This window comes from Lepidochelys kempii, chromosome 4 (genome assembly GCF_965140285.1).
Source record: "Lepidochelys kempii isolate rLepKem1 chromosome 4, rLepKem1.hap1, whole genome shotgun sequence".
NCBI lineage: Eukaryota > Metazoa > Chordata > Testudines > Cheloniidae > Lepidochelys > Lepidochelys kempii.
In genome coordinates this window covers 65,303,890-65,322,920 of record NC_136383.1, presented here as the reverse complement: position 1 = coordinate 65,322,920, position 19,031 = coordinate 65,303,890, and the positions used below count along the sequence as shown (strand labels likewise).

At 38.8% G+C, this 19,031-nt stretch overlaps 1 protein-coding gene across 2 annotated transcripts in view; it reads left to right on the top strand.

Moving 5' to 3' along the window:
- The window catches only part of MARCHF1 (membrane associated ring-CH-type finger 1), a 270,963-nt gene that overhangs the window by 167,728 nt on the left and 84,204 nt on the right, over window positions 1-19,031 (top strand). For both annotated transcript variants that reach the window (XM_073341532.2, XM_078852497.1), the window contains exon 3: window positions 11,730-11,780. In XM_073341532.2, the coding sequence (XP_073197633.1) occupies window positions 11,730-11,780 (51 nt within the window). The remainder of the gene's footprint in view (window positions 1-11,729; window positions 11,781-19,031) is intronic.

Here is a 19,031-nt window from a genome sequence, read left to right as displayed (position 1 = left end):
ACCTGTTGACCAAATCAAAAGCCAATTTGATGCTGAGATATGCCACAGGAGGCAAGGAGTTAAATTCTTGGTGCAATTCCACCAGCAGCCAGAGGGTAAGGATGGCATCCATTGTTGACTGCCCAACAGTGATACCCTACAAGAAGTAATAATTGGATATAATCCAGTACAAGTAACCAGATACATGGCCTTAAAATTGAATTTATTATTTAGAAGTTACCAAGACTAATGCCAGGGACTGCAGAGAGATGTAGTTCAGCTAAATCATGGGTTGGCTTCTGGCTGTTCAGGGATGCTGTGGAGACCCTAATACCCTACCAAAGAATGAAAGAGCCCCCGGGCAGCAAGATAAGAGCAACAGAGCAAAAGCATAGTAGAAAGTTGTATTCAGTTTTATGTTCTTCAGACATGGGCCTCACATAATGTTAACTAGCTGAGATGGAAAGCTCATGTGGGGCAGACAGGCATGTAAAGTTGAACTTTTTCTGGCCAAATTTCACACTGAACCAAATCTTAAACGTTTAATTAAAATCTCTGATTTTTGCAGAGAAAAAGCACAAAGTGAGTTTTTGGATTCTTTGCATTACTTCTTGACGGCACTAGATTTGTTCTTTTGTACATCTTCCAGTGGGAGCTGGACATTAATGAAATTCCTCATGTTCATCTCATCACATGGTATTTCATCAAGGACATGTTGTCTCCGGAAATACTTACAGGCCTTGATAAGTAACAAATGCCCTCTGTATATGTGAATATCATACTATTACTTAGCTTTTATGAGTTGGACTTAACATATTCAGAGTGATTTCACCAAGTCTAATTAATTGTCACAATGCCCCTGTGAAATAACAATAATAGGTAAGTATGTGTTTGCATCACCTTAAAAATGGGGATGATACTAATTAATAAGTTAAGTGACTTGCACTATGATGCAAATAAATAGCCTGGCTGGGAAATTCATGGATCCTAGCCCGACAGTAAGCCCACTAGACCATTATGTGAGATGGAAAAGGCTGAGAACACTGACATCTCAGTGTACGGAAGAGAGGAGCTTTTACAGTCCTGTATCGTTCTTTGGATTGTGCTGTACAATATGGCATGACTAGAGCTGGTTGAAAATTTTCCAGTACAGTATTGTTCTGTCGGAAAATGCCATTTCCTTACTGAAACATGGGAATGTATCAATTTAAACTTATTTCATTTAGAAAAAACAGGGCATTAGGGTAGGGGAAAGAAGTATTTTGGTAAGGCTGAAACAGTCCCCCCCAACATTTTTGCAATGGCACATTTTGATTTTTTGTTTCAAAACAACTTTTGCTTTTGAAAGTTTTTATTTTATACAATAAAAAAGTAAAATATGTCTAAATCAAAACAAAACATTTTAATTTTATCGAGATGAAATATTCTGATTGACCCAAACCAATTTTTTCCAAAATTTTGTTTTTCAGGAAATTTCTAAATTCTTTCTTCTAATTCAGAATTAAAACAAATGTCAAAACAATTGAATTTGCCACAAAATGGAAATTTCAGGTCCCTCATAGCTCTAGTGTTGACTCTAGTGTTGATCATTCATTTAAATAATCATATCTTTGAAGATTGTGGCTATTCAGCTACAAAATTATTTGTTTATTTGAACTGCTATGCTGGGGATTAGAAGAAGCTGGTAACCATAATAGCTGCCCTTCATTAAGGATAAATGTAAGAAGCAGTTAAACTGCTTTTGGTGTAAGATAGTTGAAACAATAGGAGCCATGGCCCAAAACACAGGCCACCTGCAAGGCCAGTCAAGTGCAGCAGAGGAGGTTCACTAAGGACTGAATGCAAATGCAGAGGGCTGAATATTTTTTTTGGTGACGTTCTGTGTGTAAGAGAACAGATGTAGCCAGAAACACCACAAAAGTAGACAGAGAAGGCAGCAGAAAGCCAAGGACAGCCGGAGAAGCACTTGTAGAGTGACCCAGAGAGAAAGCTCAGAGAGAGAGGCTTCCTGGGTAGAGTGTTGGCTAGAAAAGGAGGCTTGGAATGTTGAGCAAGGAAACTGTCTCCTGTTGAAAGAAAAGGAGTATTCATGGCATCTTAGAGACTAACAAATTTATTTGAGCATAAGCTTTCGTGAGCTACAGCTCATTTCGCTGTAGCTCACGAAAGCTTATGCTCAAATAAATTTGTTAGTCTCTAAGATGCCACGAGTACTCCTTTTCTTTTTGTGGATACAGACTAACACGGCTGCTACTCTGACACCTGTCTCCTGTTGGTTCCTGCTGTGATCAAGGACACATGACTTTATTTACATTGTCTGTAAATAAATAGGAATGAATCAAAGCAACTCTATCATCAGTTTCTCTTCCTATGGGAAACAAGCTGCAAAACCCTCAATCTTTGCTGACTGGTTGGTTCAAAGAGGATATTATTATTAATCATTTTTATTTATATTACCATAGTGCCAAGGTGCCCTAGTTATGGACCAAGGCCTCATTATGCTAGGCACTGTACAAACATAAAACAAAAAGATGGGCCCTGCCCCATAGAGCTTACACTCCAAGTATAAAACAAAAGACAACAGATCAATACAGCTAGACACTGGGGGACTACAGGAAACAATGAGACAACATTGTTGATAGGTAGTGGTCACAGAAAAATAGCAGCCTAACTGTTGTTGAGTTCTTTGTAGGCAAAGGAAAGATTTGCGGAGGGATCTGAATGTGGACAATGAAATAACCTTGCACATTTATGGGAAGCCACTCCGAAACATGAGTGGCAGCATGAGAGAAAGCATGAAGGCGTTTGTTTGAAAAATTAACAGGTGGATGATGGAGGCTGGCATCATGGCTGATTGGAGGTAAACAGTGGCCGTTTGATAGTGAATGAGAAATTATTGCTAGGGCAGGGATAGACTTTGAAGGGCCTTGAAAAGTGAAGACAAGTAGCTTAAGTTTGATGTGATAGAGAAGGGGAAGCCAGTAGAGGGATGCAAACAGAGGGATGATATGGTCAAAGCAATGGCCTAGGAAAATGATCTTTGCAGGACCATTCTGTATAGATCTGAGTGGTGCAATATTTTGTTTGTTTAAGGACAGAGAGAAAGATGTTGCATTAATCAAGATAAAAAATTATGAGAGCCTGACAAGAGTTTCAGCCTTGTGGCTAGATAAGAAAGGCCGCACCTTAGAGATTATGCAAAAAGAATCTGCATGATTTAAGTATAGCCTGGACGTGAGGATCCAGAGAGTTCAAAGTCAAAGATGATACCCAAGGTATGGGCCTGAGTGACAGGTAGAATGGTGGTGTTGTCCTAAGTGGTAGAGAAAAGAGGTAGGTTTGTGGGGAAAGATTAGGAGATCTATATTAGCTATGCTGAACTTGAGCTGATGGCTAGACTTCTGTAAGAAGATGTCAGAGAGACAGGCTGAGATTCAATTTGGACAGAAGGAGACAGGTCTAGAGTCGAGAAGTAGATCTGTGATTCGTGTGCACAGAAATGGTAGTTGAATTTGTATTTGTGGATGAGATTACCTGGTGATAATATGTAAAGAAAAAAGAGAGACACCAAGGACAGAGCCCTGTGGAGCCCCAATGGAAAGCTGAAAGGGGCATAAGAAGTATCCTCTGAAGGAGGAAGAAGCAATTAGAGAAGTAGGAGGAAAATCTGGAGAGGACTGAAGCCACGGAAGGACAAGAATTTCAAGAAGAGGAGCATGGTCAGTGTCAAAGGTGGTTGACAGCTCAAGGAGGATGAGGATGGTGTACTGGTTCTCAGCTATAGCTAGGAAGAAGTCATTAGAGACTTTGGTGAGAACAGTTTCACTGGAGTAGAAAGTGGAAGAAGCCGGATTGGAGAGGGTCTAGAATGGAATTGGAGGAGTGGAACTCCAGGCAACTCCAGGCAGAAACATAGGGTCACAGTTTCCTTAAAACCTGTTGACTGCCTTACTGTATAAAATAACACTGTAAATGCTTAATATTAAATTACCACTACAGGGAATTCAGTATAATTTACCATTGGTGTTATGGAATAATAAAATATCTTAAATGCTGCTGCATGGAACTTTTTATTTTAGGTCTCTCCAGACATAGTGTTGCAGTTTGTAATTGATATAATATGCTTTAAAAGCCTTTTGTTTTGAATTTTTTTTAAAAGAGAGTGAACAAGTTTATACCTTTTAAAGCACTTTACAGACATTGACTAATTCATGGTATGAAATCTTATAAAATTGTCAAGTATTAATGCTGTTTTTATTGCAAGAGACATATTAGGAAGAACATGTTAATACACTTTCCTGATATATGAAAATAAGAATAAAAATTGATGCTTGAACATATGGTTGTTTCTTTTACAATAACTTATAAATATAAAATGATATCAAGTGTGCAGAAAACACAGCCTGTTTTTCAGCAAAAATGACTGTTCCATGAAAGGGAATTAGTTCTTCTACAAGAAAACCTATTTCAAGAAACTAAACCATTGATTTTGAAATTCAGCTTCAAAATTACACATGGTGTTACACCAGGAGTCATTTAAGGTCAAATTTCTATAGTCATAACTTCATTGCAGCTCTATTATTATGCTCTCCATATAAGCACATACCACCTACTTTAAAGTTGACTTGAGTTAAGAACTCTGCCTTTAATCTACATAATGTCAACAATTTTAACTTTTATTCTATTTAATTTTATTTTGGTATTCTTCTGGATAACTGGATGTTTCTTTGAAATAACTGATTTGCTCATGTTACCACAGTCTCCCTTCTCTTCTCTTTTCTCTTCAGGCATGCAGCAGTAAGGTAGACCTGGAGTTTTCAAGTATGGATGATTTAGTGGTTGAGTTGGTGGTTTTCAGGGAGTGGATGACAGGAGATTTCAGGCGTAGGAATCCTTTCTCCTTTGGGGAAATGAAGGAGTGGTACTCACTTTTGTAAGATTTGCAAAAGGGAGCCTTGCTGTGATACACCTTAGAAGCAACTAACATGAAAGAAGTACAAAGTTCTAGTCAAGAGCCAGATCTTTAAACAGAGTCTGTAATTTGCTCCTCCATTTTTTATAGGTCATCAGCTTTTGCACAACCCCGGAATACTAGTTGTGCTCGCAGACCTAGTAGTTCAAAATATAAATACTCAGCTTAAATGTGGATATGCTGTGTGAATGCATAAATCTGAATTTTAGGGCTTACAGAACTTGTGAACGTAACCCATTATTTCAGTGTGTCTTGTGTCCCCATCTCGTGGCTGGTCCACATGAAAGAAACAGAGCCTACTACTGCTACCAGATAATACAATGTTCACCAAACAATGGGTCCTGATGAACCAGTGGACTGCCGGAAGATTCTAGATGGGTTGCCATATTTCAGGATTTATTTAAATAGGTGCTGGGAGGTGACAGCAATTCTCAATATAACACAGACTGCTTTTCCTTCAACAGCACAGTGATTTGCTTCCTGGTTCTAAATTTACGTATTTCCATTTTAATTGGTTTTTAAGAATATGTAAGCATACCAAAGTGTTCAAGGACAGCTGTTATTCAATAATCAGAGTAGAGCTCAATACTTTTTGGATGTAGGGTGTCAGTTTCCAACTTTCACTTCAGAGTAATTGCATAAGTTTGGCATCAGAAATTAAATTATGAGCATTAATAATATGGCTGCTTATCTGCAGTTATCTCCTATGAAACTTTTCAAAGCTGTTGAAAAATGAAAGTAGCTCTTGTATACTATCATTAACAACTGTCTCATATCATCATAACACTTGTGACATTGTAGATTATGCCTGATATTTACATTAGAAACAGAATATAGCCATAGTTATAGACAAGCATCAATGTATATGATTTCAAAAGCTTACATGTTGTGAAAAAAGGAAAAATATAAAATGTGATACAAATGACTGTCGAGGTGAAGTGTTTATGCTGAACATAAACATGGGTGTGCAAACCCAGAAAAGTCTGGGGCTGCTATGCCTTTTACAATTGTGTGCACTACTGTGCTTACTCATTACCATATCTCAGAACTGTTTATCTACTGTGCCTAGTCATGCTAGGAGCTGTCATACAGTCCTGAGGCAAGCAATGTATCTGTTTTAAAAGTTCTCTCCCAGTGTAAAGAATCAACAGTGATGAGTGCATTTAAAAATAGATCCCTTTCTTAAGATGTATACATGCTTCAAGTAAAGAATCCAGTGGAACAAACAGTGAACATGCCAGCGGAGAACCAAGTGTGAAAGTGGCAAAATCTGTGATCAAGAGGTATGATGAGAATTCTTGAAAATTTGATTTTGGATTTGTAGGTTCCAGAGAAAATCAAAAACCACAGTGCCTGGCTTGGTCTGAGGTATTAACAAAAGAATCCGTGAAGTCATCGATATTTCTGTAGCATCTGAACACCAGATACCCTAATTTAGTTGATAAACTTGTAAATTGCTTTTTAAGAATAAGTCAGAGGCACCATTGTGCGCATCCTGTCTCAGATCATCAAGGATAATGAAAAACAAAATACCTTGCATGACTAGAGAACAACTTCTCCTTCCAGCAGCTTTTGACCTGTGAAGTCATGATTGGTACTGAAGCTGCCCGAAAACTGGAAACTATCCCACTGCCTGACAACATTGTACACAGAAGAATTTAAGATATGGCTTCTGATATCAAAACACAGGTCTTTGAGAAATTAAGGCTAAGGATATATGCACACTACAACTGGAGGAGTCAACTAACGTGACTCAAAAAGCCAAGCAGTAGCATTTGTATGGTTTGTGTGAGAGGGGGACTTTAATGAAAAAAAATGGTTTTATTCAGAAAAATTCCAAGTTATGCAATAATGGAGGAAATGTTTTAACTACTAAATGAATTTATAATCACCAGCAATATAAATAGGAAAAACTGTTTGGGCATTTGTACAGATGGAGCTGCTGTCATAACAGGGAAATACAGTGCCACTATGAAACACACTAGAGAAGTTGTACTGAATGCTAACACAGTGTACTGCATTGTCCACTGAGAAACTCTGGCAACAAAACAAATGGATGTAGATCAGCATGAAGTTTTTAATAGTGCCATTACAGTAGTAAACTTTGTTAAAGCAAGACACTTGAATTCGTGTTTATTTGCTATTTGTGTTCTGAGATGATACTGACCTGCTTCATTCACAAATATGTTGGTTGTCTCATGGAAAAGTTTTGGAATGTGTTATAAAACTTAGAAACAAACTGCTGTAGTTTCTGTCAGGAGTGAATTCTGATTTGGCACATTGCTTCAGAAATGGTGTTTGAATGGCCAGATCTTGCAGATATCTTTAATGCAGTGAATGCCCTTAATTTATCTTTATAAGGTAATAATACCAATATTCTATTTTTGCAAGACAAATTAAAAGTTTTCCAGAGGAAACTTCACACTTGTTAAATTCTAATTGAGAATGAAGTAACCTACGTTTCCACTTCTTTCAGAATACTTCAATAGCACTGACAACATGTTTGACAGCATCAAATAAAAAACAACTTATCAGTACTTCACCAGAAATGTTCATTTTACTTCCCCAAACTGGAATCTGACTGGATTTGGGGCCCAATTTACAGTAAACTCAGAAAATCAGCATTCTCTGGAAAGCAAAGAAGAGAATGAGTTCATTTAATTGTCGTGCATTAGTTTTCTGAAGATGAGATTTCCTTCCCAGTCATTGGAAACTTTGTTTGGGGATTAAATGTGAGTACTCTGCTTTGTCAGAAAAAGCTTTTTCCATTTTGTACCACCTAGCTGTGTGAAAAACAGGTTTTCCATGCTGACAGCAATTAAAACCAAACAATACAACAGATTTCTTGTTGAAAATTATTTTAGACTTTGCCTCTCCAAACTTGCTCCAAGAATTGAAAGGTTTTGCAAAGCTGCTCCAGGTCATCATCTTCTGAATTATGTTCAGTGCTAGCAGTATGAAGCACATAATTTGACAGAGTCTTTTCATATGTGTTTTTAATTCGTGGCTGATTTTGGTTTCACTGCACCTACTATTTCACTGTTGTATGTTGGAGACAGTAATGTTTTTGTGAAGTTAATACAAAATCAATATTGCTGTTGCAGTTACAGTTCGTGGGTCCAAATACAGTTGGTGGGTCACCTTAATAAAAAAGTTTGGGAACCACTGAGAGAACAGATGCTCCTTTCGCTCAAGTGATTTAGTTTCATGTTTTTAGCACTTAAGGTCCCGGTTTCAAACCCCACTACACTGACAATTCCCCACTGTTAGGTAGGAAGGTCTCTGTACAGGCCCATAATTTCCTGCATGCCATTTAGAGGTTGAAGTGGGGTACCTTGAATGTAGGCCCAGAGAGTCCACAATACATTTGGCATGGATATAAAACTGATGTTTGAGACTGTATATTTTTAAAATAGGGTAGAAAATATAACCTGATTTTAATGACATATTACAACTATATTTAACTAAGTTACAGTGAAGAATATGTCACTGAAATAGTAATTGGACAAGGCACACAATTAGTAATAAATTGGACAGATTGCTTTGGAAATTCTCTAGAGAAAGAAAAGGCTCTGGCACCCAAACCTTAAGGCATACAAAGATTGGAGAAAAGGCCAGCCTCCTCTTCTCTCCCTGGGAAAAAATCAACTGCAAAATGATAAATATAAGTGAGCACAAAGTGCAGTAGGTTTTGTTGGAATGCATGAATGTGTTGTGCCACTCAATACTGGTTGAGATAAAACAAAGACGTATTTAGTGCAGTGAAAAGATATTTGCACTGTAGACAATTCATGGTGCTGAAAAGAAAAATAGCTCAGTTACCCACAGTCTGGAGTGGAATAAGGTAGATGTCGAATGACAAATAAAATGGGGAGGTTCCTGCTGAGTTGAACAGGTTGACATGTGACAACCAGGACCGTCTCTAGGCACCAGCAAAGCAAGCACGTGCTTGGGGTGGCACATTTCCAGGGGTGGCATTCCAGCCATGCTTTTTTTTCGGAAAAATCCACCAATGTACGGAAAAAAAATAATACATGAAGATCAAACAAATTTCCAGCAGTGTGATAGGAGCGTGACGTGAAAACTATCGTGTCACGTCATGACACGGTCACTCATAATGTGAACGTGCGTAAATGTGTAAACTTTAACGGTTATTGATTAATTAAATCAGGAATCACGATTACTTGTGTGTACTGTGCCGCCCTATTGGCGCCATTCACGCCAATTTCTGTGTCACATCAGTGCCAGTGGTTATAGGGCTAAAATGCCAGGACAAAAACGAAAATGACTTTCTGGTACTGCTTTCCGGCAACAAATAGAGAAATGTCAAAAAGAATTAGAAAAACTATCTCGTACTTCAAATAAGTATTTTTAAAAAGTCAACAATCAAGGAGAAAGCTCTAAGCAATGCATTGAAAGTGATTATTCATCAACTGATGAAGACCAATCGAACCAAAGATTATCTTTATCAACTGATAAAGATGATCAACAATCCGACCAAAGATTATCTTCGCTATCTGATAAAGTCAAACAATCACAATCCATCCAAAGATTTTCTTCTTCAGCTGAAAAAGTCCAGAAACGAAGAACTGTTATCCAAATCTAAAACTGAAGAACAATTAATGGAAGGTGGAGAGACTGACACTGGATCGTATCCAAGTATGTGGCCAACAATAATTACTGATACAATGCTAATGATTATTGTGAAAAAAGGTCCTTCAAAACTAGATCCTACATCTGAATATCCATTTAATGAGTTGACTCGTCAATTTATGCCATCCAGTATGAAGAAAAAAATGAAAAATAGGGAACAAATTAATAGATCGTGGTTAGTGTATTCATAGACCAAAGATGTAGTTTTTTCGTTTTTGCTGCAAACTATTCTGTAACTCGGACATTCTTCTGGCAACTGCACGTTTTAGTGACTGGTGAAATTTGCATCAGCATTTGAAAGAACATGAAACATCAAAAAATCATTTACGCTCATTGACAAATTGGATTGAGCTGTCAAACAGATTATGTTCCGGTACAACAATCGATGTGGTAGAGCAACGTATACTAAATTCAGAAATTCTACATTGGCAAGCTGTGTTGGAACGTTTACTGGCAATCATTAATTTCGTAGCCGAACAGTGCCTCGCATTCCGTGGATCCTTGTATATTTTATATGAGAATAACAATGGAAATATTTTGAAATTGGTTGAGTTATTGGCAAAATTGGATAGTGTTATGGCTGAGCATATACAAAGAGTGAAAGATGGAGAGATTCATTCCCATTATTTGGGTAAAAATACACAAAATGAGATAATACAATTAATTTCTAATAGAGTGCGTAATGAAATTTTATCGGATTTGAAACATGCCAAATATTACTCAGTTATAGTTCTTTTAATTTATGAGAAACTGGGCGCACCAGAAGACACTAACTTTTTTCATTACAGTGTATAATTGAACCCAAATTGTTTGTAATTGTGATTTTGTTAAAATTAAATGAGTACACTAGTAGGAAATTGTTTTATTTCACTAACTACAAATTCACTGTTTTCATTTTTTTTTATTTTAAACAGTCAAAAAAAAAAGCCATTGCAAAGTGCAAACATGTAAAAGCAAAAAAAAAAAGCGGGGTGGCAGCCAAAATTGTTTTGCTGGGGGCAGCAAAAAACCTAGAGCTGGACCTGGTGACAGCTAGGGTATATTTTTAATCATTTCTCTTTATTCAAGTAGGACTAGGTCTGAAATTGAAGAACACATCTTAGTGAACGGGTCAAGTCCCCATATTTATCTGAAAATTGAGAAAACTTTTTTCTAGAGTAAACACTATGAAAACCTACATTAGTAGTGCCTGGTTCAAATCCAGCTCTTCTGGGAAGTAATAGCTACCAGAATCAATCCTGTTTATTAGCAGTATATCACACCAGCATTTGAATCCACCAATTGGGGTGATAAGAAAAGCATAGATTATGACCTCCATAAAATATGTATTTTTTTCACCTGGATGAGCTCTATGCTTCAGAATAAAATTCTTAGAAAAGGGAAATCCAGATTTGAGAAGGCATCTTTTATCAGACTAAGTTAAGCTGATACAAGAGTCGCAGAAGTATTATTGCTGAACAGTTAATTGAACCAATGTAGTCCCTTTTCTGTGAATTGTCTGCAAACACAATTTAAATTATTAGTAATCATTCAACAAACACTTTATGCTAGTATATTTAAGCATATATAGTACTTGTGAGCTATTTACTGTGACTGTCTCTGACAAGTCACAATTTGTTGTTCACAGTGTGTGGTTGGTTACTTAAGCTACATGTTGTTGCCATTTCTTCTCTGTAAATGGATGATTGAAGTTTCATAAACAGAGATCAGGGGGAATATTGAATGCCTATATTTGTGCTCAGTGTACCTTTGTTTACATGCAGATAGGGGTGTTCACATCAAGCACTCCCCAACACTAATGCATATTCAAACCTTTTCGCTCAAGTGTTCATGGAAAAACAACAAAAAGAGGCCACATTGAACAGCAATTCAGAATTCAAGTTAATTTCTCCCCTCTATTTTTTTATAGCATGATCAGTTTTTATAAACGTGCACAGTATGAACAATTTTGGCAGCCAGTTGCTGAGCTGCTGGGTAGTATACAATGTGTGGACTAACACAGAAGTGTATGCACAGAGCTCATTATGTTCACAATCAAGATTAAAGAGTTCAGTTTCTTCTCAATCTGAGCTCGTAGAGTTTGGGTTCCGCCTAATTCAGTAATTCGTCCAATTTTGTTTTCCAGAATGACAAATCACCAGGGCGCTCCACAAGTCGATCAAGTAACATTTCAAAGGTAAGTGGAATATATTAATTTATTTACTTTTATATAGGATTCCAAGTCACAGCAATTTATTAAATGTAATGTAGTATTTTATTCCACTACCCAGATACCCATATTCTGATGTTTCCTTTGTATTCACCAGTTTGTAGTTTTAGGCTGCCATGCTTTCATTGCAATGTAAAACCTGTTAAAATACATAACAATCTTTTTTTTTTCCCACTCAGTATAATACCTTTGGGAAATATGCTGTCATCTTTGGTCTAAGGCAGAATTATTTCTTGCTCAGTTCTAGAATGATGGCACCAAAGTTTACAATATGTTGCAGTTATGATTGTATCAGCATTTGCTATATGAGTCCCATCTACAGGGATTTTCAACTCCCCAGAAATGTGCCAGTGGTGGAATCTCAGATCCCTTTCAGTTTCTTGGGGGCAGTAAGAGAGTGTCTGTTTCAGACTTGGATCCATGGATTTTAACCAACTCTTACGGTTTTGGTTCAAACGTGGCTGAAATCTCAAGTCCAAAATGAAAGAAAACAGCTAAAGACTGAAATCTCACAAGAGCAGTTCCAAAGGTTTTGGCACCATAAAAGCCAAATCCAAACACTAGCCATAATCTAATTTCAAACCCTATCCTATACCTGATTCAGAGGAACACAGTCTTCAGTCCTTCTCTAACAAAAATGTACAGTACGCTGGACCCTGCAATAAAAGGTTTTATCCCCATGGCAACATTTGATTTGAAAATGCTTTCGCTAGTAATTTTTAAGTTACATGATGGCAGTTCCAAGAAATGCAGGTTAAACAGTTTTTCTGCTCTTGTATAACAAAACTATGGCTTTGATAAAACCACAGTAGTGTATAGTATGATCTAGTCTCTTGTTTCTTTCAGGACTTTTTGTAATGACTCTATTATGTCAAATTCCTTTTTTAGTGAGTTTAATTATAGATTTATAGGAAAAAATAAAGGAAGTAGTATGTTACTTTCCAGTGTATAATGATCAATATCTGTACTGACCCAGTGGGAGCCCTAACAGTGTGTTGGGTAAACGTTATACAATATCAGAATTAGTATAGTGCCAGTAGCAAAATGCATATTTACCTGATTGTGTCCTATCCTAGAATTGTCTATTAAATATTGGATCTACATTTGATATAATTTATTCTGATATAAAGCTAAGGGAACTCAACTGATGTAATCATATTTCTTCTTGATTTACATTAATGTAACTGAGATCAAAATCTGGATCTACCCTTTAAAGTATTAATAAATACACCATCACTCTGTCCAAACTATGTAGGTATCTGCTCAAAAGGCAGCATAATGTTTTGTATCTCTTCTCATCTGCTTCTGTGGCACCTTTTTGTTATGTTTTAAGATCTCCGATAACACAGAAAATTACAGATGAAAACCATTGGTTTAATAACTTGAATGTTATCAGATACCAACCAACAAAAGCCAGGAAATTCAAAATTGAGCCTCAAACTCTAAGTCTTAACTTAGTCTGTCATGCCTTTAACTCATACCATTGGCTAAAAGAAAAGGACCAGTGTTGAATTGTAGAAGGGGTTCTTAGAGGCTTAATTAATGCTTGTAAAATGCTTTGAGATCCTCAGATGAAAGGGGCTATAAAAGTGAAAAGTATTAGTTTTATTATTAATAATAATAACAAGAGCGAGCCCGGGTACCTCTCATAATAGGAGACTGAACTAAATAACAGACACTATTAGTTCTGGCAGTGAAATTACAATTATGTATGTGTTGGTCCTAAGTCTGAATTCCTCACTTTTTAATTTTTGACAAATTCTAAATATTATGTAAACGTAGTGTTATGTGTGTGAATATTAATAGTGTCATTATAGATGGGCCCCAACTGATACCTCAGATGCAAAGACTTTTGAACTTTTGGGAAAGTTTGGAGTCAAACTTCACTCTACTACATGCTGAACTGAACTCAAAACCCTAATACTCCCAGACTTCGGGAGGATCCAGAGATTGTGGCTCCGTGCCTCCTTAATTTTGAACCTGTTTAGTTATAATAACTAAATCTATTACAGTTTGCAACACATAGTTGTCTATTTTTCTATCAATGTCAAAGTACATGAATTACTTTTAAATTATGACAAAGCCACAGCATCAGCAGTTCATAAATAATCTGTAAGGGATTGTAGAAATATATTCAGTGTGTGTCAAGGCAGAACATATCAGCTACTAACATTTCTCTTAAAGTGACCTCTGTGGAGACCAGTTTTTCTGGATGATGATCTTTAAATATGATGTGCACAGCTTACCAATGCAACATTATCCAGACTTGCCCTTTCTTAGGCTGTCTCCTGCTCATCTGTAGCATGATGTCATTCCATTTGACCAGCTACATTATATATTCCACTAATAGGGAATATGATGGAGTATACTTGACAGGGGATGCAATGTTTCCAATTAATTTTCTGCTCCTGAAAACATTTTTTAAAAAGAAAATACATGGCTTTAGAGTGTGGTACAAAACCTAATCTAATTGAAATGATTTCCAAAACAGCACAGTTGTACAGCATATTTTTTTCCTCGAGCAACATTAAAAAACCAAGACTATTTTCATTAAAGGTGATCCTGCACCAATCAAAGTCAATTGCAAAGTTCCCATTGACTTCAGTGGTGCAGGACCATACTTTAAGTGAGCTGAACCTCTGACTCTCCATCATAGAGGTAGTATATTCAGTTGAATTAAAGGCAACATCTTGGTAGTACAATAGTTTCATTTTATTGATTATGTATTCGGCAAAATATGTACATGTTCCGCTCATTTTGGATTATATGCTCTAAAAATAGCTGTGTGGACACATTGCAGCTTGGGCTGCCACTTGGGCTCTGGTTTGGGTGGTGGGGTTTGGGCTTCAGTGCCTGAGCTCCAGCCCAAGCCATAACGTCTAAGCACCATCTTACACAGCTGTTTTTAGAGTGCTACCATGAGCCTGCTAGCCTGTAGACCCAGGCTGGGAGGCTTGCTCCCAGATGCAGTACAGATATACACCCGGAGGCCTGTAACTATGTGGAACATGTGTAATTGGTTTAGCTCATCGTGTACTTAGCAGTAACAATTCCATATTATTTTTTAATTCACCAAATTCTAATTGAAAAGAGTATGGGAGAGAAGCAGAGAGAGTTATGGGAATTTGAAATATATATATTTCCTGTTAAAATATTTTCTGCTTATAATCCAAAATGAGCTGAGTATGTAAATATTTTGCTTATTTTATATATGAATCCCCAATAAGAATTTGCTCACTGAAGTATTTTAACCAAGCTATAGGGAAAAGTTATATTCATTAGAAGTTGATTTTTGTACTTGTGAGAATCCATGGCTTATACATAAATTAAAACAATAGAGGTGTCAATTTATGAGTGGTTGATAATAAAATAGTTATTGGGAGTAGCGTCAATAAATGTAATGTGCACTTGACTCTAAAGGTTTCCTTAGAAAATGATGTAGGTTTATTGCTGGTGAAAAGTGCCAATTTATAGACCTAGTGAATGAAGTAATTTATCTAGAGGGCAGCAGCAGGGCAAACTTCACACAAATGCTTGCCCAACAACGTGCTCAGTGCTGTACTAGGTGTGACTTTTGCTAAGGGCCAGAAATAGAAGTGGACCCTGAGGCTTGTTGAGTGCAAGAGGGGACAGAGGTAGTCTCACCCACTGTTCCCACTTTCCATTAGAGCCTGACACCTTTTAAGACTTTACATCAGGGATGGGCAAACTTTTTGGCCTGAGGGCCACATCGGTGTGCAAAACTATATGGAGGGCCAGGTAGGGAAAGCTGTGCCTCCCCAAATAGCTTGGCCTCCACCCCCTATCTGCCCCCTCCCACCCCCTGACTGCCCCCCTCAGAAGCCACACCCATCCAACTCCCTCTGTTCCTTGTCCCTTGACCACCCCCTCCCGGAACCCTGCCTCTAACTGTCCCCTGGGACACCACGCTCTATCCAACCGTTCCCCGTCCCCTGACCGCCCCCCCCACTTGAACCTCTGCCCCATCCAACCGCCCCCTGCTACCTGTCCCCGACTGCCCCCCAGGATCCCCTGCCCCTTATCCAGCCCCCCAGCCCTGGTCCCCTTACCATGCTGCTCAGAGCAGCGTGTCTGGAGCTGTGATGCCCGGTTGGAGCCAGACACGCTGCCACACTGCCCTGCATGAGCGTGCAGCTCTGCCGCCCAGAGCACTGACTGCTTGGCTGCGGTGAGGGGGAACAGCAGGGGTGGGGCCGGGGCGAGCCTCCCCGGCCAGGAGCTCCGGGGCCAGGCAGGACAGTCCCGTGGGCCATAGTTTGCCCACCTCTTCTCTACATCCTTCCACTCAGTTCTCCACTCCAGCTCCACCTTGATCCTGTGGCCTCCGCCTCCATACTAGCTGCTGCTGCTGCTGCATCACCTCCACCATTTCCCCACCCTGGAGCTCTGTGCTAATCTGGCATTCACAGAAGGATAGTTAATGAGGAATGCCTGAAATGCAGGCACCACAGTAGTCTGTGGTGGCCAAAAACGGAGTTACTACGGCTCCTGCATGAGCCCAGCCAGATGTGTGAGGTTCCAGCTGGCTGAGGGGATGCATAAAGGGCTACCAAATGCCTGAGTGTCCTGCACAGTGAGTGACATTTAACAGCTCTGAAATGGTTCAATTTAATAAGTGTTACATGGGAAGTAAGGAGATTTATTTTGTTTAATGAAAGGATACCAAATAGCAAAATGCTGTTCACTTTCCTCCTTTGCTCATATTAGTAAGTTTTCCATGTCATGAATATCCCACAATCGGAAATGGGGAACAAAAGCCCACTGTGTGCATGAAATGAAGGGCCAGATCCTCAGCCAGTATAAACTGAGATTCAATAAAGTTCACTCCACTGAGTTCAATAAAGCTACAGCTACACTGATTTATACCTGCTGTAGATCTGCCCAAACTGTTTAACTTTCTGCTTCTTTATAACTTCAGTGAGAGGTCTGGTGAAAATTACAAGCTCTGTTCTACTTATTCTGAACATTAATTTTGAAACAAGAAAAAGTCTCTAGTCTTTCAGTGTAGAGCATAACCCTCAAAATTTAAGCCAGTCACTACAGGTCATGTCCAGCAGTCCTTACTCAGGTGAAACTCCATTAATAATAGAATGTGGGATCTTTAAACTTGTGGCTGTCTGTTCAAATCTCATGTTGGTGACAGCTTTTGGTTTCTTCCATCGATTCATTGTTCTCCATACTATATGAAGGTCCAGTTCCAAGCAGACATATCACAAAACTACTTACCACAATAGGCACCCTTGTGGAAGGCTTACTAGAAAGTCCAAGGAGGTTTTTTTCCTATAGTCTCCCCAAAGTAAACCACAGCCACCGAGATGTAAACAAAGAAACTGTTGAGGCAGGAACAGAAAGATGTAGAAGACCTTTTTGTGTTCAGTTGAGGAATGATGATGTGTGCGATACTGGCTAGACTTCAGGAGAGAAACATTGGTGGAATGCTATCTGAGGTCACTGACAAGAGAGACGCTGGTCTTTTGTCCATTTAGGATCCAAGCCCCGGCATTTTATTTTGGCACTTCCCACCCCAGGCTAGTAAGTATTATCATTAGATAGAGAGAGAGATGTAATTTTTTATTACAATATTTTTAATCAAACCTATGGAAATATCTCATTGTGTTTCAAAGATGAAAATTGTATTTTGGCTTTTGGCGGAGGGAATTGGAGAGGAAAAGTCATTCTTATTTTATCCCAACCATTTTGCTTATCCATCTGTTTTCTTTCAATGCTGCTTTTTGTAAATCTGCCAAGGAGTGCTCTGGATGTAGCCACAGAGCTTGTTTTAAACTTGTGAAGTAATCTTCACGTCACTTGGTGCACTTAGTTTGGAGAGGAAGAAATACTATCCTAGGCTTAGAAGGCAGTTCATTGTTAATTTTTCCATTTCATATGCTCATCCACATTTCATACTCTTCTTGATTGCTGTTTGTTGTCCTTTCTGACAGAAATGGATCACTAATGTGTAACAGTTGTCACTAACATTTTGAAAGATACTTCTATGACCCCGAACACTTAAGCATTTGGGCAAACAATGGGGGAAGGTCTGATTTTTGCAAAAGAGTTATTAAAAATCAAGTAGAGGATAATCTACACATGGAACTAATGCTGTCTATCTGCCGTAATCCTCCAGTTTCAATCTGTAGGTTTGCACAGTATTGATGCCTGTGGTCAACTGTGGTTGGTTTCAGGGAAAATCCATCGGGCAGGTTAGTTCACTTGTTGCACTTGTAATAGATTTGGCCTATCTTCTAGTGCCCTTCTCCTTTCAGACCAAGTTTTATCCTGCCACATCAGCTCACTCCCTATGTTTCTCAAGGAATCCTGGGAAACTATCTTCAGCTAGGGTAGTTTCTGAAACTGAGTCGTCTCATTAAACACACTCCCACCCATTAATGTCTCTTATTGCAAACTCTGTGCAAGAATAGTAGTCCCTTCCTGAGATCAGTCTCACACACCATAACAAGGTTTCCTGGTTCTTTCCTTAGAGCCTTAGCCCTCAAGGGCTCCCCAAACAGTCTGTCTTCTTGTCTGTTTGGGTTTCTGGAGAAGTTCCTTTCAGCAGTAGCTCCAGTGGCAGTCCATTCCCAAGCGCTTCCTCTACCAAATGTAATCCATTCTGGTCAATTTCACGTCCATAGGATTTGAAAATTAGTCAAGTTCACGTTTTCAGATGTTTACCTCTGAAATTTCAGGGTGTTGTAACCGTGCGGAGTCTTGACTAGGGATGTAAATATCTGTTAAAAAGGTTAACCATTTAAATAATTAAAATTGTGTTGTTTAATGGGTTAACCAGTTAAAGGGAGAGGGGCTGGAGCTGCTCTGGCCGGCTGGCCCACGTGGCTGGGGATTAATGGTTAGGGTCAGTTAACCGGTAAGACTAAAGTTTACCAGTTAACCGTTAAACTGTTTAGTATTTTACATCCCTAGTCCTGACCCCTAAGGGGGTTGTGGCGGGCTCACTGGGAGGTCGTGGGATTGCCACACTCACTTATGCAGCTGCAGACGGTTTCTGGAGGTGGTGGTGGGTCTGCGCTGCTGAGAGCGCCCCAGCCCAGAGGCTCCTAACTGCTAGTCCCGGCTGGGCTGGGGAGGGACAGGACTTGCTTTCCCCCTGCACGTTCTCAGGGGGAAATTAGACCCACCTCTATACTCGGTACTTTCCCCATGGGGCTGGGAGCAAGCACCCTGCTTCCAGAGCCT